The sequence below is a fragment of the Sitophilus oryzae genome, unplaced genomic scaffold (assembly GCF_002938485.1).
Source record: "Sitophilus oryzae breed Bouriz unplaced genomic scaffold, Soryzae_2.0 scaffold_467_pilon_pilon, whole genome shotgun sequence".
Lineage (NCBI taxonomy): Eukaryota > Metazoa > Arthropoda > Insecta > Coleoptera > Curculionidae > Sitophilus > Sitophilus oryzae.
The window spans coordinates 1,142,393-1,162,241 of NW_022147048.1; the positions used below are offsets into that span (position 1 = coordinate 1,142,393).

Below are 19,849 nucleotides of genomic sequence, written 5' to 3' on the forward strand. Positions count from 1 at the left end.
AAAGAGAAAGAAATCTAACAACTAACCTGTTTGTTTCACTTATTTTTAATGGCTAAGCCGTAAGGGGAATCCCCCGGGTTCCGAGTGTCGACGCGTCGCGTCGGCCCGGAACGAAGCGGTTTGATCTTGACTGAGATCGATTCGGTTACCCAGTAGTAATGTGTCGATCCCGCAGATCCCGCACGGTAAATCCCGCAACTTTGATCCCGCGGAATCTCAGAGGGATCTCGCATTTGCGGGATTGCATTCCCTACTGTAGAAAATGCCATATGAAATATAAAACCGCGAATATCTGCCAAACCGTTAAAAATTTTGATATACTCTAAATACAAAAAATCTTCAATTTTTAATTCTCCATCTATTGAGAAAATAATATACAGGGTGTTCAATTTAAAAAACCAAGAAAAATTATTTTATATTTTAGAAAGTTTAGCGTAGAATTTTGAATACCCTGTATGATTTACGATTATGATATTTGGAGGAAAGTACAGACCATCTAAAGTAAATACCTATTATAGTTTTGATTTCAGGGCATTTCTTGTATTTGTAATAATTTTTTTAACAAAGGCTGAAAAATATATATTTTTTATTTATTTATTAATATCTGTGAAACCATCCAAACATTATTACTTATATCTTAGGATTATGTAAAGTGATCTGAAAGGAAGCCAAAAATGCAATAATATACAGGGTGTTCCATTAAAAAAAAATGATCCACTCACTTTTTTGAGTGTGAACACCCGGAATATTCATATATTTTTCCAAACCTTCTGGTTTCTCCAGTAAAGCCCTTTAAAAGATAATAATTCTACTATAATGTTTCGTCTAAAAAAGAAAATCGTTACCATGACAAAGATTCAAACAACATATGTATAAGCATCAATATATCCGCTTTTTTTAACTTATAACCCAAATTTCAACTTTAAAAAATATCAGTTTTTGATTTTATCAATGTTTATTTAAGATCATTGTTTTGTCAATTTTACACATGTTTTTTTTATCTCAAAAACTATTAGAAATAGATATAAGTCAGTATAATAGAAAAATTTTGGGATAAGAAAGTAGTTGCCAAAAATATAATAATATACCGGATGCTCTATTTAAAATAAGAAAGATGCTATCACTTCTAGTATGAACTTAGTATGTTGCCGCTAACATTGTATTGCTGAAAATAGACAGATGGAGCAGGTACCTTTATGCAAAAATCCAAGTTTACAAAAAAATTCTATCACCTTCATAAACATCTAACGTGCCATCGCCGTGAATCACCCTATATAATAATGTGTAACAAAATTCGTCTGTCAAGACTGAAACAGAAAAAGAAAACAATCAAAATTTTCTTTTATTAGGACGCCAAAATGTGGTTGGATCTTTGTTTTTCACATTTATTATTTATTATAACCAATCACAAAATATGTGTAAAAAATTCTTATTGAAAAAATAAAAATGTTCTCGTCTCTTCTATTTTCTTCGCATATTTAAAATTATTGTATATTTAGAGTACTGCAATTATCTCCATTGTGATTCAACAGAAGAGAGAGAATAGAAGCGTGAAATTTAAAAATAAAACAATCATTGGCCTAACTACAGGGGTGCCCGGAATGCCAATATAAAAAATCACACATATTTTAAACTCAATTTATTAAAAAACAGACAAAAAGTTATTATTTTTCAATTTTCTCACAAAATAGCATAGTGATTCGTTGAAACTGAGTATCATGGATATTTAAAATCTGTGATCTGTGAAGTCAACGTCCATGTTTCGCGGCGATGTTCTCTCACTAATAGAACGAAACGGGAACGACTTTTCGAACAACACGTGGCTTTGTATATCTATAAGAAAAATATACCACGTTACCTGAGTATATAATAGTTGATAGATTGGTTTGAATGCCTGCGTGTTTTTGCCGTGGTACTCTCTTGGCACATGCCTAAAATCTTTACTAGCTTTATAGGAGTATTACTTGACTGAATTTGCTATACTAAGTTTTATTTTTTTTAGTGGTACTGAAAGTAGTTGCTACTCTGATTCGTCAATCAAAACAAACCGATCAGTTAATCGAAGTGAAGAAGCTTTTTCTCTCTGATATGACATTGCTGTGCAACAACAACCGAGAGAACAGGAGGACAGTTTTGCAAATGTCAGTGTGGCAAGAGTGGCTCATCGCCATGGCTTACATTCACCCACAAAACACCGAAGAACAGAAGTTATCCGATATGGTGTACGCCTTATTTCGAATGCTCCTACATCATGCCATTAAATACGAATACGGAGGCTGGAGAGTATGGGTTGATACTTTGGCTATTGTACATTCAAAGGTAAACAACATAATCCACATTAATTACATTAGCCTGCAATAACAATTTTTTTCTGGTGCCCTGGTACGATTTCTGTCGACTATTTTGTAAAATGACGTCTTGAATCCAAATATAGCTCCATTTTCTTTCACAACCCACAGTTTTCGGGGGAACATATTTTTATCACTTTTCGGTAATGATAATAATTTTATGGGCATGAATTTAATATGGAAAGGTGTAAAGGACGGGGGGGGGGCGGTCATTTTAGTCTGTAAGCAATAAGAAATAAAAAGATCGCTACCTTTATTTCGTGCTGCCTTGCCATTTTTATCCAAAATTGCATTCCACTTGTCGGAAAATCTCTTTTCCAGCTTAGCGATGTCTTGATGGAACCGTTACTCGTGTTCATCCGAGACTGCTCCAGGGGTGATTGAAGCAAATGCACTTTAAGAGACATGGCCTTGTCAAAGCTGTATAGTATATTATGTGGACCCACAAGAACTTTCTTGATTTTAGCCTCACTATGGCGAGGAAATTTAGTATTCAAAAATTGAAATGCGTCACCTGCCTTCGTTGTCTCGTGTATCGTCCGTTGCTTTCACATAATGTTTGATCTGGTTTTTCATCAAGGCCAAATGATCGTGGGCAACATTTTTTGACTAGCAGGAGTAAAATTTTCTCGAAATTTATTATAGTTTCTATACACTTTGGCAACATGTTGCTTTTTTCATCCATCATTCCGAAATTGACACTAAAGCCTATAAACCTGACTAAAAGAAATTTTGGCAAAAATGTTTAAATTTGTTGTATAATTTAAGATAACCAGCAGCTCTTCAATTTACTTTATAGGACTTTATAGAACTTTATAGATTGTAACAGATATTTTATTTAGATTAAAGCTGCAAACATTTGTTTAAAGCGATTTTTATTATCGCCATATTGGTCACATTGCTTGGCGATCAGCAACGTTGTCGTTTATTATTTGACAATTATCATAATGTCGGTCATTATTTTGTATAATACTTTGAATAAGAAGACTAAGGAAGGAGCATAATGCTATCCATGTATTCATGCATGGTGGGCGGACTCTAGGGTGGGGATCCTTGACAGTTCTGTTTGACGATTCATTTGACACATTTGAATTTGATTTGAAATTTTGTGGATTTGTCAGTCTTTACGGAGCTTATTTTATGTTATTTATTATTTATTCTACTCCTGATAGTTGTATAAAGGTAGTAAATCTAGATGGAAATTGTGGCAGAACTTAAATTAACCGTGACACTATCGCGATTTATCGAAAAAGACTCTAAAATAGTTGGTTGTGAGGCAAAAATCGAGTGAAGTAATGGAACAGCTTTTCGCTAGTAAGTGACTATATAATATACATAAGTGTAGTAAACCGATCTTTTATGAATTTCGCTTAAATTAACTAATTATATATTTTTTCTTGCATTTTTGCTTTTATTTACTACTTGTCAAAGATTAGATGTCAAAGAATTTAGATACGTCAATTTGACTTACCTGCTTCAGTAGCGTATCGGATGTTTGTGTTAATAAATAATTATTAAAACTTATCTATTTTTATTATAATAATATGTTATTATAACAATTTTAATAACTACCAACATTTATATACAACGTACAATAAAAAAAAAATATTGAGTCTACCCCACGTCTACCCTACATCATAGTTTTACATTTTTTAATTAAAATTAGAACGGCACTGATAAACCGGAATTTAAGTCAGCCATATTTGAGTCCCATCGCGGTGTACCTAAGATTTTTGATATGCTCCTTCCTTAGTCTTCTTATTCAAAGGTATAATATCGTGTTGTTGTTGAACCTTTGGGAGTAAAGCTTGATTTTCATGCGTCCGTTATCCGTTGATACGATGGTCCGATATTAATTTTATGGGTTCAATTGGACTTCAATTGGTTAGAAACGGTTAACCAATCCGACTCTTTACATTCAACCAATGCATGAAAATCAAGCTTAATTCTCATTTTTTGCCGATTTTCATCGTTTTTTTTTAATTGTACTTTTAAACGCAAACAGTTCTTTTAAGAACTAAGTTTTCAAGTTTTTGTACTGCATTTCTTGTGATCTTGTGTGTTGAAAATATGCCGAAGCATTTAAAAAGTCGAAGCAAAGAGCTTGTAGCTTTCCTGATAAATTATTTTGAATTTGACAATAAAAGTCCTTTATTACCTTTGCATTACTAAGTTTTAATTACCTACTAGGTGTAAACGGTGAAATATGTCAAAAATAAGGGAAAAAGTTAGTTCTTAAAAGAACTGTTTGCGTTTAAAAGTACAATTAAAAAAGACGATGAAAATCGGCAAAAAATGAGAATTAAGCTTGATTTTCATGCAGCCGTTGTCCGACGATACGTTGATACGATATTAATTTTATTGGTAGAATTTAAAGACTTTGATTGGTTAGAAAATAACGCAGTTTTTTAATTTATTGCATTTTCATGCCTCCGTTTATCGGATATACGTTGGTGTCATTCTTTGAATAAGAAGACTAAGGATGGAGCATATCAAAAATCTTAGGTACACCGCGATGGGCCTCAAATATGGCCGACTTAAATTCCGGTTTATCAGTGTCGTTCTAATTTTATTTAAAAAATGTAAAACTATGATGTAGGGTAGACGTGGGGTAGACTCAATAATTTGTTGTTTTATTTTACGTTGTGAATAAATGTTGGTAGTTTTTAAAATTGTTATAAAAATATATAATTCTAATAAAAATAGATAAGTTATAATAAGTATTTATTAACACAAACATCCGATACGCTACTGAAGCAGGTAAGTCAAATTAACGTATCTAAATTCTTTGACATCTAATCTTTGACAAGTAATAAATAAAAGCTAAAATGCAAGAAAAATATATAATTTAGTTAATTTAAGTGAATTTCATAAATGATCGGTTTACTATACGTATGTATATTATATAGTCACTTACTAGGGAAAAGTTGTTCCATTATTTCACTCAATTTTTGCCGAGATCTACCGCACGCTACACAACCAACTATTTTAGAGTCTTTTTCGATAAATCGCGATAGTGTCACTGTTAATTTAAGTTCTGCCACAATTTCCATCTCGATTTACTACCTTTATACAACTATCAGTAGTAGAATAAATAATAAATAACATAAAATAAGCTCCGTAAAGGCTGACAAATCCACAAAATTTCAAATCAAATTCAAATGTGTCAAATGAATCGTCAAACAGAACTGTCAAGGATCCCCACCCTAGAGAGCTTTTATGGTGGCTTTTCCGCCCACCATGCATGAATACATGGATCGCATTATGCTCCTTCCTTAGTCTTCTTATTCAAAGGTGTCATTTTATTTTTTCGTTTCCATAACGATTTTGCTATTTTACTTATACCGTATGATCGAGAAAAAACGGCGTCAGCGATGGCTATAAAATGAAGATCGCTGTCATTTTATATGTAAATTTATATGGGAAATGTCATCGATCGTCGTTTCCCAGCCAACTGGACGCCGTTTATTTTCGATCATACGGTATTTTTATTAAGGTTAGATTAAATTTGTCAAAAAAGTGTCAAAACGTCCGTTATCGTATGAACGGGTCAGTTGACGGGCTGAAGTAAAATATTGACGGATAATAAGTGGCGTGAAGACGCTATGACCAATCAGAGCACCGTCGGACCATCGTATCAACGTATAACGGATGCATGAAAATCAAGCTTAAGGCTCTACTACCCCAGAAATAACAATGTAGAAGCCAAAATAATCCTTTTCATCCTACCAAGCTATCGAAAAGCAGTAAAAATAGCGGGTATCCTTCAAAATGTCATATTTGGATTGAGGAGGGCATTTTACATAAGAATCGGCAAGAATTTTGTCAGGGCCGATTTTCATGCAGACTAGTGTAATGTGTTTCCTTTTTAACGATTTAAAAATTGTAGGTGTCTTACGAAGAATTTAAGCTGCAATTTTCGCAAGTTTACGAACACTACGAAAGACATCGCGCAGACCAAATTACTGATCCCCAGTTAAGACAGCAGCATCCGATCAGTACAATTTCAGGATGGCACGGTCAGCCTCCAAACATGCACAACGGTTGTCACGCTGACGAAGAGAATTGGCACAGCAGTCGGCCGATCATTCAAGAGATCGAAATGAACGAAAACGATAAAAGCGAGCAAGTTTGTAGTTGCGACTACAATTCGACTATTTCCGAAGGCAGTCCAGTTTCGTACATCGCTAAACACGACGACAGTGAAGGTGTTTCTCTAGATTCCAGGACTAGTGACTTATTTAGTGATAACAAAATCGGGAAAGATTCTCCTTTTTCGCAGGATTCACCTCTCAAATCGCAAATAGAAGAGGATACGTCCGTTGGATCGCCTTTATGTAACGGGATACATACGGGAAGTAGTACGAGTTACGGTAGTCCAGCCAAAAGCGAAGATCAACAGAAAACTAAAATTATTGAAGAAATCGTTCAAGAAATTCTATCCAAATCTGAAAAACTTCTAGAAGAGCAAGGCGATATTCCATACTTAAACACCGACGTTGATAAGGTATCTGAGGTTCATGATAAGGAAGTTATTGATATTATAGATGACTCAAAGGTCGCAGAACTAAATGCTAGAAATATAGAAAAACAGCTCATTAAGGAAGAACTGATCCCGGTGAGCCCGGTTAAAAGTATAGGTAATGAAAAGGAACTTCTCGACAGTGAATCAGAACGGTACTTAACTCCAACGGAAGAAATCATAGAGAAGAAGGATCCTGAATCAGAAATTAAAGAACAAAGTGATACATTGTTAAGCGAAGTGAAATCGGACACTGGTAACAGTGAGCCAACCTCTGTAAATTTAGACGTAAAATTAAAAGAAGAAGGACAGGGTGATGTTAGTGATAAAATTAATCTTAGTAATAGTGAAATTGCAATTAATAAATCTAACGCTGTGCCAATTGTTGAAAATAGTGCTGTGTCTGTAGAAATAGAGCCGTCCAACCAAAACAATTCTAGTCTACAAGAAATAAACATTCCAATCGGTGATAATGTCGATTCTAAAATTAAGCTAGAGTACGAAGAGGGCACTACCGGGGAACAAGTGCCTGTTGTTGAGAAAATACCGACAATTTCGCAATACTGTGATCCTAGCTATTCCGCTACCACTAATACCGCTACGAATACCTCTGCCGATATTGTCGATAGCGTCGTGCCGAAAGAGGAAGTTATAGTTACTTCGGAGAGAAACGAAGTGCCTCAATCGGAAGCTCGCAGGCGAATAAGCCTTCCATCTAATCACATAGAATCCCAAACCGAAGATCTTAGTAGTAATTCACACGTGCCTCAAGCTTCGCCCCAAAGGAGACCTAGGAGCGCCTCCATTTCTACCCAAGTAGATTCCAATCAGTTTGGTAAGCGTTGTGTATTAGAAATATTTTTTATGTCTTGCTGGTAATTTTGTTTCGTGGTTGCGCGAATTCACTTATCGGTAAAATTTGACATTTCTTATTAAAAAATTATCCTCATTTAGAGTTTAGAACTAGAAAAGATTGAAAAATGGAATTGAGTATATTCCTGACTAACTCGAACAATTGTAAAGTGTATTTTGCGTAATACTGTACGATCGCAAAAAATCGCGTCACAGATAGCTTGAAAATGAAAATAGCAGTCATTTTATATGTAAAATTATATGGAGAATGTCGTCGATCGTCATATCCAAGCTGACAAGACGTCTTTTCTTTTCGATCATACAGTATTTGATTTAGAAGGAACTAAAAAGTATTCAAAATTCTGTAAATCTCTAAATAAAAACATAATACAAAGACTGGAACACGATATTTTTACAATTATGGCTCCCCACGTTGGGTGCCGAATCTATAAAAGATTGAAAAATGGAATTGAGTATATTCCTGACTAACTCGAATAATTGTAAAGTGTATTTTGTGTAATACTGTACGATCACAAAAAATCGCGTCACAGATAGCTTGAAAATAAAGATAGCAGTCATTTTATATGTAAAATTATATGGAGAATGTCGTCGATCGTCATATCCAAGCTGACAAGACGTCTTTTCTTTTCGATCATACAGTATTTGATTTAGAAGGAACTAAAAATTATTCAAAATTCTGTAAATCTCTAAATAAAAACATAATACAAAGACTGGACCACGATATTTTTACAATTATGGCTCCCCACGTTGGGCGCCGGAACTATAAAACATTGAAAAATGGAATTGAGTATATTCCTGACTAACTCGAACAATTGTAAAGTCTATTTTGCGTAATACTGTACGATCGCAAAAAATCGCGTCACAGATAGCTTGAAAATGAAGATAGCAGTCATTTTATATGTAAAATTATATGGAGAATGTCGTCGATCGTCATATCCAAGCTGACATGACGTCTTTTCTTTTCGATCATACAGTATTTGATTTAGAAGGAACTAAAAATTATTCAAAATTCTGTAAATCTCTAAATAAAAACATAATACTAAGACTGGAACACGACATTTTTACAATTATGGCTTCCCACGTTGGGCGCCATAATGTTGCTTACGTTTTATTTTTATCGTATTTTTTAGTTTTCAGTCGCAAGGATGGTTTAGGTATTTGACTTACCTTAACATTGACAGCTCTTACATGATCTGACTATTCGACTACAGTCGCTTTCTGGTGCCACAATCTTAATTTAACTTGAAATTTATTAAGTTGAATACCTTATTCCCTGTAAGAATACAAGTCAAAATCTGCTTTTGTTTTTTTTTCTGAATGTTTTAAAATAGAAATTATCCTAGAGTGGCAAAATTTGACTAGTGGATAAAAATTTGAAACTAAACAACTCTTTCAAACAATTTCTATATATAATTTGAGATTTTTAATAGGTAATACCAAATTTCACAGGTGTTAATTTTTGACAAGTTTTTTATCATTCCTCAGCCGTATTCGACGCTGTTTTTTTTTCAATCATACTGTATTTTCTCAATTTAGAACACTAATATCGCTTATTTATTCTAAAACAGAACCGAGAAATAGGAAATCGGACTCATCAGGCAGGCCGATGTTTAGTCCTGGCCCTACAAGACCTCCCTTTAGAATACCCGAGTTCAAGTGGTCCTACATCCACCAGCGTCTTTTGTCCGACGTGCTGTTCTCTCTGGAAACGGACATTCAGGTGTGGAGGAGCCACTCCACCAAATCGGTTCTGGACTTTGTGAACAGCAGCGACAACGCCATCTTTGTCGTCAATACCGTTCACTTGATATCCCAGCTCGTAGACAACTTGATCATAGCTTGCGGTGGATTGTTACCCTTACTAGCTTCTGCTACCTCACCAAATGTAAATATATAAGTATATCAATATAAGTTAGCGTGCACGCCATCAATATATTTGACGAATGCTTCAGGTTACGTTTATTACTTTGACTCATAGATAAATAGTACGTTGATATTAGCATATTTAGGAAAAAAAAATTTAAAGTTTTGATATGTTGAGGTTATACGTACTAAAAGGAGACTTTTTAAAATCAAAATAGTTTCTAACTGTAAAGTTCACCCCCAAAAACCACCCCCAATACGCATTGCGGTAGTTTTTCTCGTTTTTCTCGAAAACCATTAGTCGCACAGAAAATGTTATTCTTGTCAAAAATATTCCTTGTAAAATTTGCTACAAAAAACGTTCTATTGATTATTTATATTTATCCAAAAAAACATTGCCTATTCCACTAAACTAACATTCATACTTTCTTCTACATATTGTCATCGTCTATAGTTTCTAGAATATGCTCAGTATTCGAACAACTCATAGTTGTACATTTCATGCTGGCTTAAATGCAACTGCATCTTTTTACACAATCTTGTTTGTTGATGTTCAAATTATTCGTACTGTCATCCAAATATCTGAGAAAAATGAACAAGTTCTAGTCGTTGGACAAGATGTCGATCTCGTTGTTTTATTACTTTCCCCCGATGAAAAAGACATTCTTTTTCTAAAAGAAGCCATAGGTAATGTGAAACAACGAATGTATAGTTCGAGAGACTTGCAATCATCCAGTATTATACGTAATTTAAAAAAATCAATTTTATTTATTCACGCTATTAGCGGGTGTGACACAACATCAGGATTGTTTGGAAAAGGAAAACAACAATACGTACAAATATTTAATAAAGAAAAAGGCCTTGATAGTATCGTCGATATTTTTAACAATGCAAAGTCAACACCTGAAGAAATTGAAAAAGCTGGAGAGACGTTTATACTGAAACTATACAAACTTCAATCATCTGAACAGTAGACTCCTGTGGAACAGGCATATTAAGAACACTGCCAGCAAAGCCATAAAGGCTCTCATGATATGCAGAAGACTGGCCGGAAATAGATGGGGCTGCTCCCCTAACATTTTGCGCTGGATGTATACCATGATAGTAAGACCCATGATTACTTATGGAGCAGTTGCCTGGTACACAAAACTAGAGCAACGGACGGCAAGGCTAACCCTATGCAAAGTCCAGAGACTAGCATGTGTTTGCATCACAGGAGCCATGAGAACCTGTCCAACAGCAGCAATGGAGGTCATTCTAGATCTAACACCACTGCACATTGTCATTTGTAGATATGCCAATGCGACAATGTTTAGAATGGTCACTAACGGAATTAGTACTGGGAGAATTGTCAGATCAGGGGCTTGGAACACCCTCAAAAAGGAAATACCACTCCTGCAACTCCCAGTGGACGATATGCCAAGAACGTACAACTTTGACAAACATGTCAATGTAGTATTGAGCAATAAGAAGGATTGGAAGAGCGAAACGCTTGCCCATCAGTTAAAAGACCATACCATAACTTGGTATACTGATGCTTCCAAATCCAATACGGGAACAGGGATCGGAGTGTTTGGGCCGAGAGCTAATTACTCCGAACCAATGGGCCCTAGTATCCTACAGGCAGAAATCTACGCTATCGAGAGATGCGTACAACTTATCTTAGATAGGAACTATCGGACACAAGAAATAGCCATCTTATCTGATAGTCAAGCAGCGTTAAAGGCGATCAACTCAGTATCAATCGATTCGAAATTGGTCAAAGAATGCTTAGAGAAGCTGAATAAATTAGGCAAAGAAAACAAAGTCCTCCTACACTGGGTGCCTGCTCACCAAGGGATAGAAGGCAATGAAAAAGCAAATAATCTAGCTAGGAAAGGAGCGAACACTCCACTAACTGAACAAGAACCGTTCTGCTTTCCAAGTGGTAACCAACTCAAGGCGGAACTCAAGAACTTGGAAGATTCCATCCGCAACTTGGAATGGAAATCTTGCAATGGTCTAAGACACTCGAAGAAGTTTCTGAGGACTTATGATCAAGAAAAATCACAGATCTTCCTGGGTCTGAGTAAGAACAATCTTCGGATTGTCACGGGGTTTTTAACAGGACACTGTCTCCTCAATGAATACCTCAGTAGATTGAAACTAAGAAGAAACGGCGAATGCAGATTCTGTGGGGAAGATGGGGAAACACCAGTACACCTCATCACTGAGTGCGCCGAGACGACAACCATTCGTGCCATGAATTTTGGTACGACTGATATTGGAGATGGAGAACTACCCTCTATAAAACCGTCCCAGATACTGGCTTTTGTCAAAGCCCTGGGATTGTATGATGAGTTATGATTCAAGAAAGGGGGACACAATGGATCTGTAAGGTCTAAGTGATTAACCCCCCTCCCACTCATTCTAAATTCAAAAATTCTAAAAATCATCTGAAGGGAGCCTTAGTGAGCAAAGATACGCTTGTTAACTAACTTATTGAAAGGTAGTTGGTCAAGCAAACAGCACGGTACTTTTATCAAAATTGTCTCCCACATCTACTGCAGCTAGGCAACATCTGAAAAATCTTATGACAACCGGCAACATTTTCCATGACATTAACGTAAAGACTTTTTTATTGGTCAATTCTTTTATTGGATGCGACAGAAGAATAAGAAAAAGAAAAACTTGCACTCTAAGTTTCAAAGGAATTATTTGTTTGAATTTTAGTTTGGTAATAGTTTTGTCGTCTTTGGTTACATACACGCCAACTTTTATTGATTTCTCTATAAAAAGGAATGATAAATATTTAATAAAAAACTTGTTTACAGAGCGAATTAGATGTTATTGAACCTACCCAAGGCATGCCTATAGAAGTGGCTGTTAGTTTTCTGCAAAGACTAGTCAATATGGCTGACGTACTGATTTTTGCCAGTTCTCTGAACTTTGGAGAACTGGAAGCAGAGAAAAACATGTCCAGTGGAGGAATTTTAAGACAGTGTCTCAGATTAGTAAGCATGTCCTGTACTATTTTTGTTGGATTTTAATTGTGATATCGTAAATTTATTCTAAACACTTTGCTAAAACACTCTGTGTATTTTTAATTGTAAATAAGCAATGATTTTGAGTATATTCAGTTTGTGAATAAGTGAATAAGCTAAGTGTACGCAAAATTGCTTTTGAATGTTCCTATTTATTTTTAGCATGTTTTTATTATTGCCTTTTAACCTTAAAAATATTTTGAATTCAACACATAGTATGAATCGATTGTGTTTTAATGTAAATTCTCATTTAAACTGGAAATTTGTGAGAACGATTTTCTCGATCTAATGATCATTGATTATTCAGTCGTATTAAATTGCATTTACACGAAATTCTAGTCTGTAGAACTCAATAAATAATATGTTACTTTGGTTATAAGGTAATGATAAATTAAATTGAAATATAGGTAGATATAATACACACACACATTGTATTATCAATAATACAATAAAGCATTTTCTGTATGTAATATAGAAAGTGTTATACAAACTTTTTTTGGTTACTTTTTATCAAATATATGTGGTACCTTAGTTAATGAGTCAAATATTTTAAATATCCATCTCGTACAAATTTCATGTTTTCGCATAGAACTTAAAACGTTAAGCCACGTACAGACCTGAATACAATCGCTGGCAACATTGTCGGCCGACTGCATTTTTTTGTCGCTCTCGAGTCGGTCGCGGACACAACAACAACATCGGTCGGCATTTTATCTAAGGAATCGCCGAGTCGCTTGTTTTCCGTTTTTAATGGGAAACATCGGCAGGTCTGTACAGGGTGGGTCAAATTCGACGCTTTTAAATGGAAACACCCTGTTCTATAGGAGATAGACGAAAACTAATATCGGTGTCTGGAGCTCAATTTTCATCAAAAACATGATGGTGAAAACCGCACATCAATATCTGTTACCGTTTCGGAGTTACGGGGTGTTTTTCAAAATTGTGCATTTTTAACAAATCGCTGTAACTTTTTTGCTATGGAAAATGTTGTATTTCTATGAAAACATTTTCAAAGCACCTTTTTACGTAGAATTTAATGGTTTAAGTATAATTTTTTTAAAATTAATAATTTCAGAGTTATCAACAGAAAAAATGAGTTTTTATTTGGGACACCCTCTATATTTTTAATTAACTGAAAAGAATTTAAAATTACCTTTCCAAAAATATAGCACACTTGATATTTTGTTATAAAATGAAATACAGAATTTTTAAAAGTTCGCCACTTTTAACTAGTAGGCTTTGGACCCCTTATTGATGATATGCCCTTAATGGAACTCGAAAACATACTTTTCCAGCAAGATGACGCACCGCCTCTGAATGCTGAAGTTATCAGCAAATTTTTGCAGCCAATTTTAAGAATAATTGAATAGCTAACCAAGATCCCAGCCGTTGGCCGTCGAGGTCGCCCGACTTAGTGCCCATGGATCTAATCCAATGGATATATTTGCGGAAGAATAAAGATTCCTTATTCTTCCGTATAATCTAGACAAGAATTAGAAATACTTAGCAGTTATGAGAGGGTATCTTTCATCCCTACTGAGTTAATAAATTCCGCGAGAAATGTTCAAAAACTGCCCCGTCTGTCCATAACAGAAGGCGGTTGATCTGTCGAACACCTGTAGCAAAATCTCTTGAAAAAATATCTTGGTTTGCTATTTATTTTTATGGTTATTAGATATAGTTTCGAAAAATATATAATAGATATAGTTCGTCGAAAAAATATTTCAAATGGCCCTGGAAGGAGAAAGTGGAGGAATTAAGATTAACGGAGTTCCAATTAACAATATTAGATATGCAGATGATACGGCAATACTAGCACCAACTTTAGAGGATCTCCAGCAAATAATAAATAAGATAGGGGACATGGACATTCTTTTCAATAAATTAAAAATATATAGGGTGTCCCATATAAAAGATCAAATTTTTTGTAGATAATTCTTAAATTATTAATTTTAAAAAAATTATACTGAAACCATTAAATTCTACGTAAAAAGGTGCTTTGGAAATGTTTTCATAAAAATAGAACATTTTTCATAGCAAAAAAGTTACAGCGATTTGTTAAAAATGCATATTTTTGAAAAACACCCCGTATCTCCGAAACGGTAACAGATATCGATATGCGGTTTTCACCATCATGTTTTTGACAAAAATTGAGCTCCAGACACCGATATTAGTTTTCGTCTATCTCCTATAGAAAAGGGTGTTTTCCTTTAAAAGCGTCCAATTTGACCCACCCTGTACAGATTTTGTGATAGATACATCATTTAAACTAGTATAGGGGAGTTTTATTAATTGAAATTTGATGAATTAGTTTGTATTCGTGAATCGGTTTAATTTAAAATCATCAAAATGTGGTCAACAACACGTTGAATCTAATAGACAGTTTAAGACAAATGCCTTGCTCTATGGAATGTCTCTTGTAAAGAACACAGGGACCGCAACAAGAAAATGAACGACATAGCATGCACAAACCGCCGCGGCCGTTGTTATTATTAAATCGTCATTAGACGCTATTTTTACCAACTAGTTGCAAATTAGATGTGGACGCGATACAATTATTGTTTCAACTGTTAAAAAGAGAAGAAGTTGTAAAGATACAATCGGGCGACACGTTGCCAGCGATTGTATCCAAGTCTGTACATGGCTTTAGGGAAAAAAAACGGCGTTAGGGTTGGTTAGGACAAGATCACCAATGATTGAAATAGTTGGTTATATTTTCTTTTGCTCGTTTGATTGGCAATAAATCTAAGAAATTCGACTATTTATCGGCTGTTAAAAATAATAATAAAACGCATGTTAATGTACCTTTTAATCCGGGTGGTGCATTCATAAAATAATTAACTAGAAAGAAGTGTCAACTCTGTGTTAAATCGTGGAAACACGATACGCCACCGAAAGCCTTCGTTGTCGTCTGGAGAACTAATTTTCCAATTGACAGGTTGACATGATGGCTTCATTTTTATTTCCGTTTCCGGTTATTCATTGGCGGGCCCTATTTCAGTTTAAATGTATTTTGTACTCTTTCTTATCATAAATAAAACAAAACAAAATTTTATTCAAACATATTTATTTGAAATATGAGACAACGGGACTAAATAAATATAAAAAATAAAGAATTGAATGATTTCTACAGCAATTACTTAATTATATGCAATTTTAACGTAAATTAGTAAGGTATAAGCATGACTTACAGTAATTTGTAAATAAATACGCCTATTCACAGCCATCAAGGATAGAAAACGGGGCAGACATGAAAACGGGAGCCTTATACAAAAATCTGAAAACAGAAAAACAAATTTTTTTATACTAAAATTAACAATGTAAAAATATCAAGGTATAAAATATAAATATACTGTTTAAAAAAAGCGTCCATTATTCCCAAAGAGACCTGGTTTGTAAATCAAAAAAGAAGCAAAAAGAGACTTTTAGTCGGATAACAATCAGATTGTATCAGTCAGATTTACTGCATTATTGACAATAAATCGCACATACTGGAGATAACTAATGTTGGCTATAGTTAAAAATGATCTTACCTTGCTGTAAATTGTTTCCATTTTCAAAAAATCGCCGATCATAAACATAACAAAATTTTCTTGCATCTAAAAAATACAGAAATAGTGTTTATTTACTACCTATTTTTAATATACATGGGACATACCTAGTACTGCAGAAACGTCTTTTTTTCCAGGATTGTTCATGTAATAATATATTTTATATGCTTTACTACCTTTATATTTATAAATTTCTGCCGAAATATCAAATTGAATTTACAAAACAAAACTAACCGGAGAGAATTAAAATGGCGTCGAAATTTGTTCTAGAACAAATCTGAAGTTGTCTCTGAAATCTGTCAATTCTAAACTGTGAAGTTAGACAATAGTTAGACAGAATCATTGCTGTCCTTGTCTAGGCGGCCATACTTGTCGTCAGGAGATGACAGGATTGACACTAATGACTGTTTCCAATTTTCCTATTTCACTGTCACCCCCCTGGGTGCATTGCGGTGTGCGTTGGAAACAGGAAATCTCATACAAATTTTGAAAAAAATCTATTTTTAAAATAAAACTGAACCGGTAATGTAAAACCAGGCAAATATACCTTAAGTTGTCAATCTATGATTTTGTAAATAATAAGAGTGATTATAATAATTGACTTTATTCAAATTAAAGTTGTTTACAAATAAAAACAATATAATTACAGTATTTCAGATCTTGCTTGGCGCAGTCTAGAGTCTAGCTTAGGAGCTACTCAACTAAACCAAGAGGATCCGTGAACAAACCTAAGAAACTAAGGGAATTATAAAAATTAATATATCTATTATTGAAATTGGTATAAGCGTTATATAAAAAAAATTAACAGTTATTTTTAGAAGGAAAAAAAAAGTAACACAAGTGCATACATACCGATACAAAGACAGATTAATAACAATATTCAACAGCCACATTACCTATTTTTATTGTTTGTTAGAAATATCCAATAGACAATAAAATGCATTTGAAGTTTTAGATATTTTTAGAAATTTAAATTATATTAAATTTCTAACTTTCTCTTGAATTTTGCTCTAGAAATAAGCCAAGAATAATGTTAGTATTCATTTTCGATGTTGAACATTGTAGTTGTATTGAAAAATAGCATTTATTTTCATTGAAAAATATGTCGATTTCACAAATAACAAAGTCAAAACTTGTAAATTTTCAAAAAGATAAAGTAAAGCATAATTTGCTAAAAAAAATTGATTGAAGATTGGTTTTAGCATCAATACCAGTCAATAATAATCCTAGAACCCTTTAACACAGTATTGCCAACTATTTCAATCGTTGTTGATTGCTCCGTACAAGTAAAGAAATAAAAAAAAGATTATGTAGAATTGTTATATCACAAACTGCCTTTTGTCGTATCTTTCTTATATTTCAATTTGAACTTGAGTAAGATGTCATTGTTATGTGTAACGTAATAGGTATGCACCTGTGCCGTACGAAATTGTTTGGAGTGTAAAGAGAGAAGCAGGCCGCACCACGCAATTGCACCCACAACTACTTTAAATTCCAATCACAAGGCGGCGCATTTGCAATCGTTTATACGAGGAGTCCAGAACTCCCCTAAGGTAGGTGTAAATATTCCGAATCTATAGCCTTCATATATATTTATTAACTAAAGAATATCGACTCGAAACTGCACTCTGTGAAGCCGAGCCGGTGAAATGGGTATATAAATCTTCTGAAGGAATTTGGCATAGCTCCCTCAGTTAGGCGTGCTCAAACGTAGTGCACAAGCGTGGATTTTGAATTATCGATCGGATAACCCAAACAGCATTTGGACGTCGGGACAACGTTGTGTCACGCGACCAAACGTCGGGGCGCAACGTCGGCACAACCTCGTGCAAACCCTAGTCTGCACTAGTTTAGAGAATAATTTTTAGGTCGAAACGACGTTGGATACCGACGTTGACTAGCAGCCTAATTTAGTACAAACTGCAACGTTGTTTAAAATCCTAATTCACAGAAATACAAAACTATAATAATATGGCGTCTAAGTCGGGTTTTATCCTAAATTGGGATAATTATAGTAAAAATATTATTTTTATGATTTAGTTAGAGACATATGCCAGATGGCAGTAAAGGAAAACAAAACAAAAGTATTTAAGTGTGGAGGATGTTTGAAGATCATAATTATTGAAACCCTTTAACCGACTCTGTAACTCGTTACCCAAGGCAAAAAAGTTAAACGCAAACAACTTTATTGATAAATGTATTGTTTCTACTTTGAAAAATACTAATGGGCCTTAAAATTAAAGAAGTTTTAAAAAATTTCTTGAATTTTTTTTAGTTAAATGAGAATAATTTATTCGCAATCGAAAAAATTGTTTCCGCGTGTTGTTTAGGGTCAAATATTTCAAGTTAATGTATTCAAAAAGCGGGAAATGCTATTTTAGGAACGAAACATTTTCTTATTCAGCAGCATGGCGGCTTTTACTTTGTTGTTTTGGACATTAAGATGGAGTAGTTTGAGTAGTCGCATACTGGACTAATAAAGTCGCAGTTCAGCCTTAACAGGTAGTATATTAGTCGCAAGATTGCCTAATTTAGTCATCCTAGAGTCTAGCTTGTGCCGCCCTCTATATTCTAAATAAACGAGGGAGTGTAAAGTATCGGTAATATGTGAGTAAAGTGAGTAAAGTATCGGTAATATGTCGATGTATATTTAAATTTAGTTTTATATGTACCTTTCTTATGTCCCATTTTAATTAAGTTTTTTTTATAAAAACAAAAACAGAACAATGAAGTGAAAATTTAAGATTTAAGGTTATGGTTCAATACAGCTGCAAAAGGTAGTGGCTCGACGTCCTACCAACGTAAGAATAAGGAAATCTAAACAACGTTGGAATTAGTAAAACAGACGACGTTTGCATAACGTTGGAATAGGTCCTGAAAGTGACGTCGGAAAACTCTTTATTGCCCAACATTGTAACTACGTTGTCCGAATCACCTAAAGATCACTTAAGCAAAAAAGGTTACAAGGCAACGTTTATTCGACGTCGCAGAAGATTTTACTTTGTTGTAGTACTAGTTCAACGTCGGCACAACGTTACAACAACGTTTACATTTATTTTAATACCCAAGGTACGGAGCTAACTATTTTTTGTAACTAATCCAACGTTGCGTTTAGTAAACATGTGGTCGCAAGTCGCGAAAATGCTACTTGGGAATTAGACCAATAAGAGCCTAGACACAGCGGTTCATTCGTACGGCTTCGTACGGTTTTCGTTTGCGCTTCCGTTCGACGATGGCTGATCCAGCTAATCGATGTTCGGAATTTTGGAGTTGCGCTATTGCGCCAGTGTCTGTCTAACAGAAGGACTTATGTGAAATATACATGGACCGGTTATCTACTTGTCTCTGACTCGGCTTCAACATCAACACATTGCAGGGATAGGCGATAATCTATATAGAGTTAATAGATATATGATAGCCCTAGGCCCACTGTCCACGGAGGCGTAGCTTCATAGACGCGTATTCGTCATTATACGTTTGGTATACGCCTGGTTGCAGCTTCCATGCAAAACTGTGAACCTCTGTCGATAGGGCCGGGCTACATCGAAGGGAATTAAACTTGTTTATTTTTACCAAAATGAGAGTACAGCCGCGAGATTTGTGCAGATTGAGGATAAATATTTATATTTGTATAATAAATAACCTTGCTGAATATACAAGAAAAAAGAT

The 19,849-nt window shown here is 34.5% G+C and overlaps 1 protein-coding gene across 2 annotated transcripts in view; it reads left to right on the forward strand.

Annotated features, from left to right (window-relative positions):
* Positions 1-19,849, forward strand: part of LOC115886113 (neurobeachin) — a 372,451-nt gene that overhangs the window by 5,634 nt on the left and 346,968 nt on the right. For both annotated transcript variants that reach the window (XM_030905177.1, XM_030905178.1), the window contains exons 3-7: positions 2,003-2,319; positions 6,238-7,705; positions 9,312-9,628; positions 12,420-12,599; positions 17,587-17,733. In XM_030905177.1, coding sequence (XP_030761037.1) covers positions 2,003-2,319; positions 6,238-7,705; positions 9,312-9,628; positions 12,420-12,599; positions 17,587-17,733 — 2,429 coding nt within the window. The remainder of the gene's footprint in view (positions 1-2,002; positions 2,320-6,237; positions 7,706-9,311; positions 9,629-12,419; positions 12,600-17,586; positions 17,734-19,849) is intronic.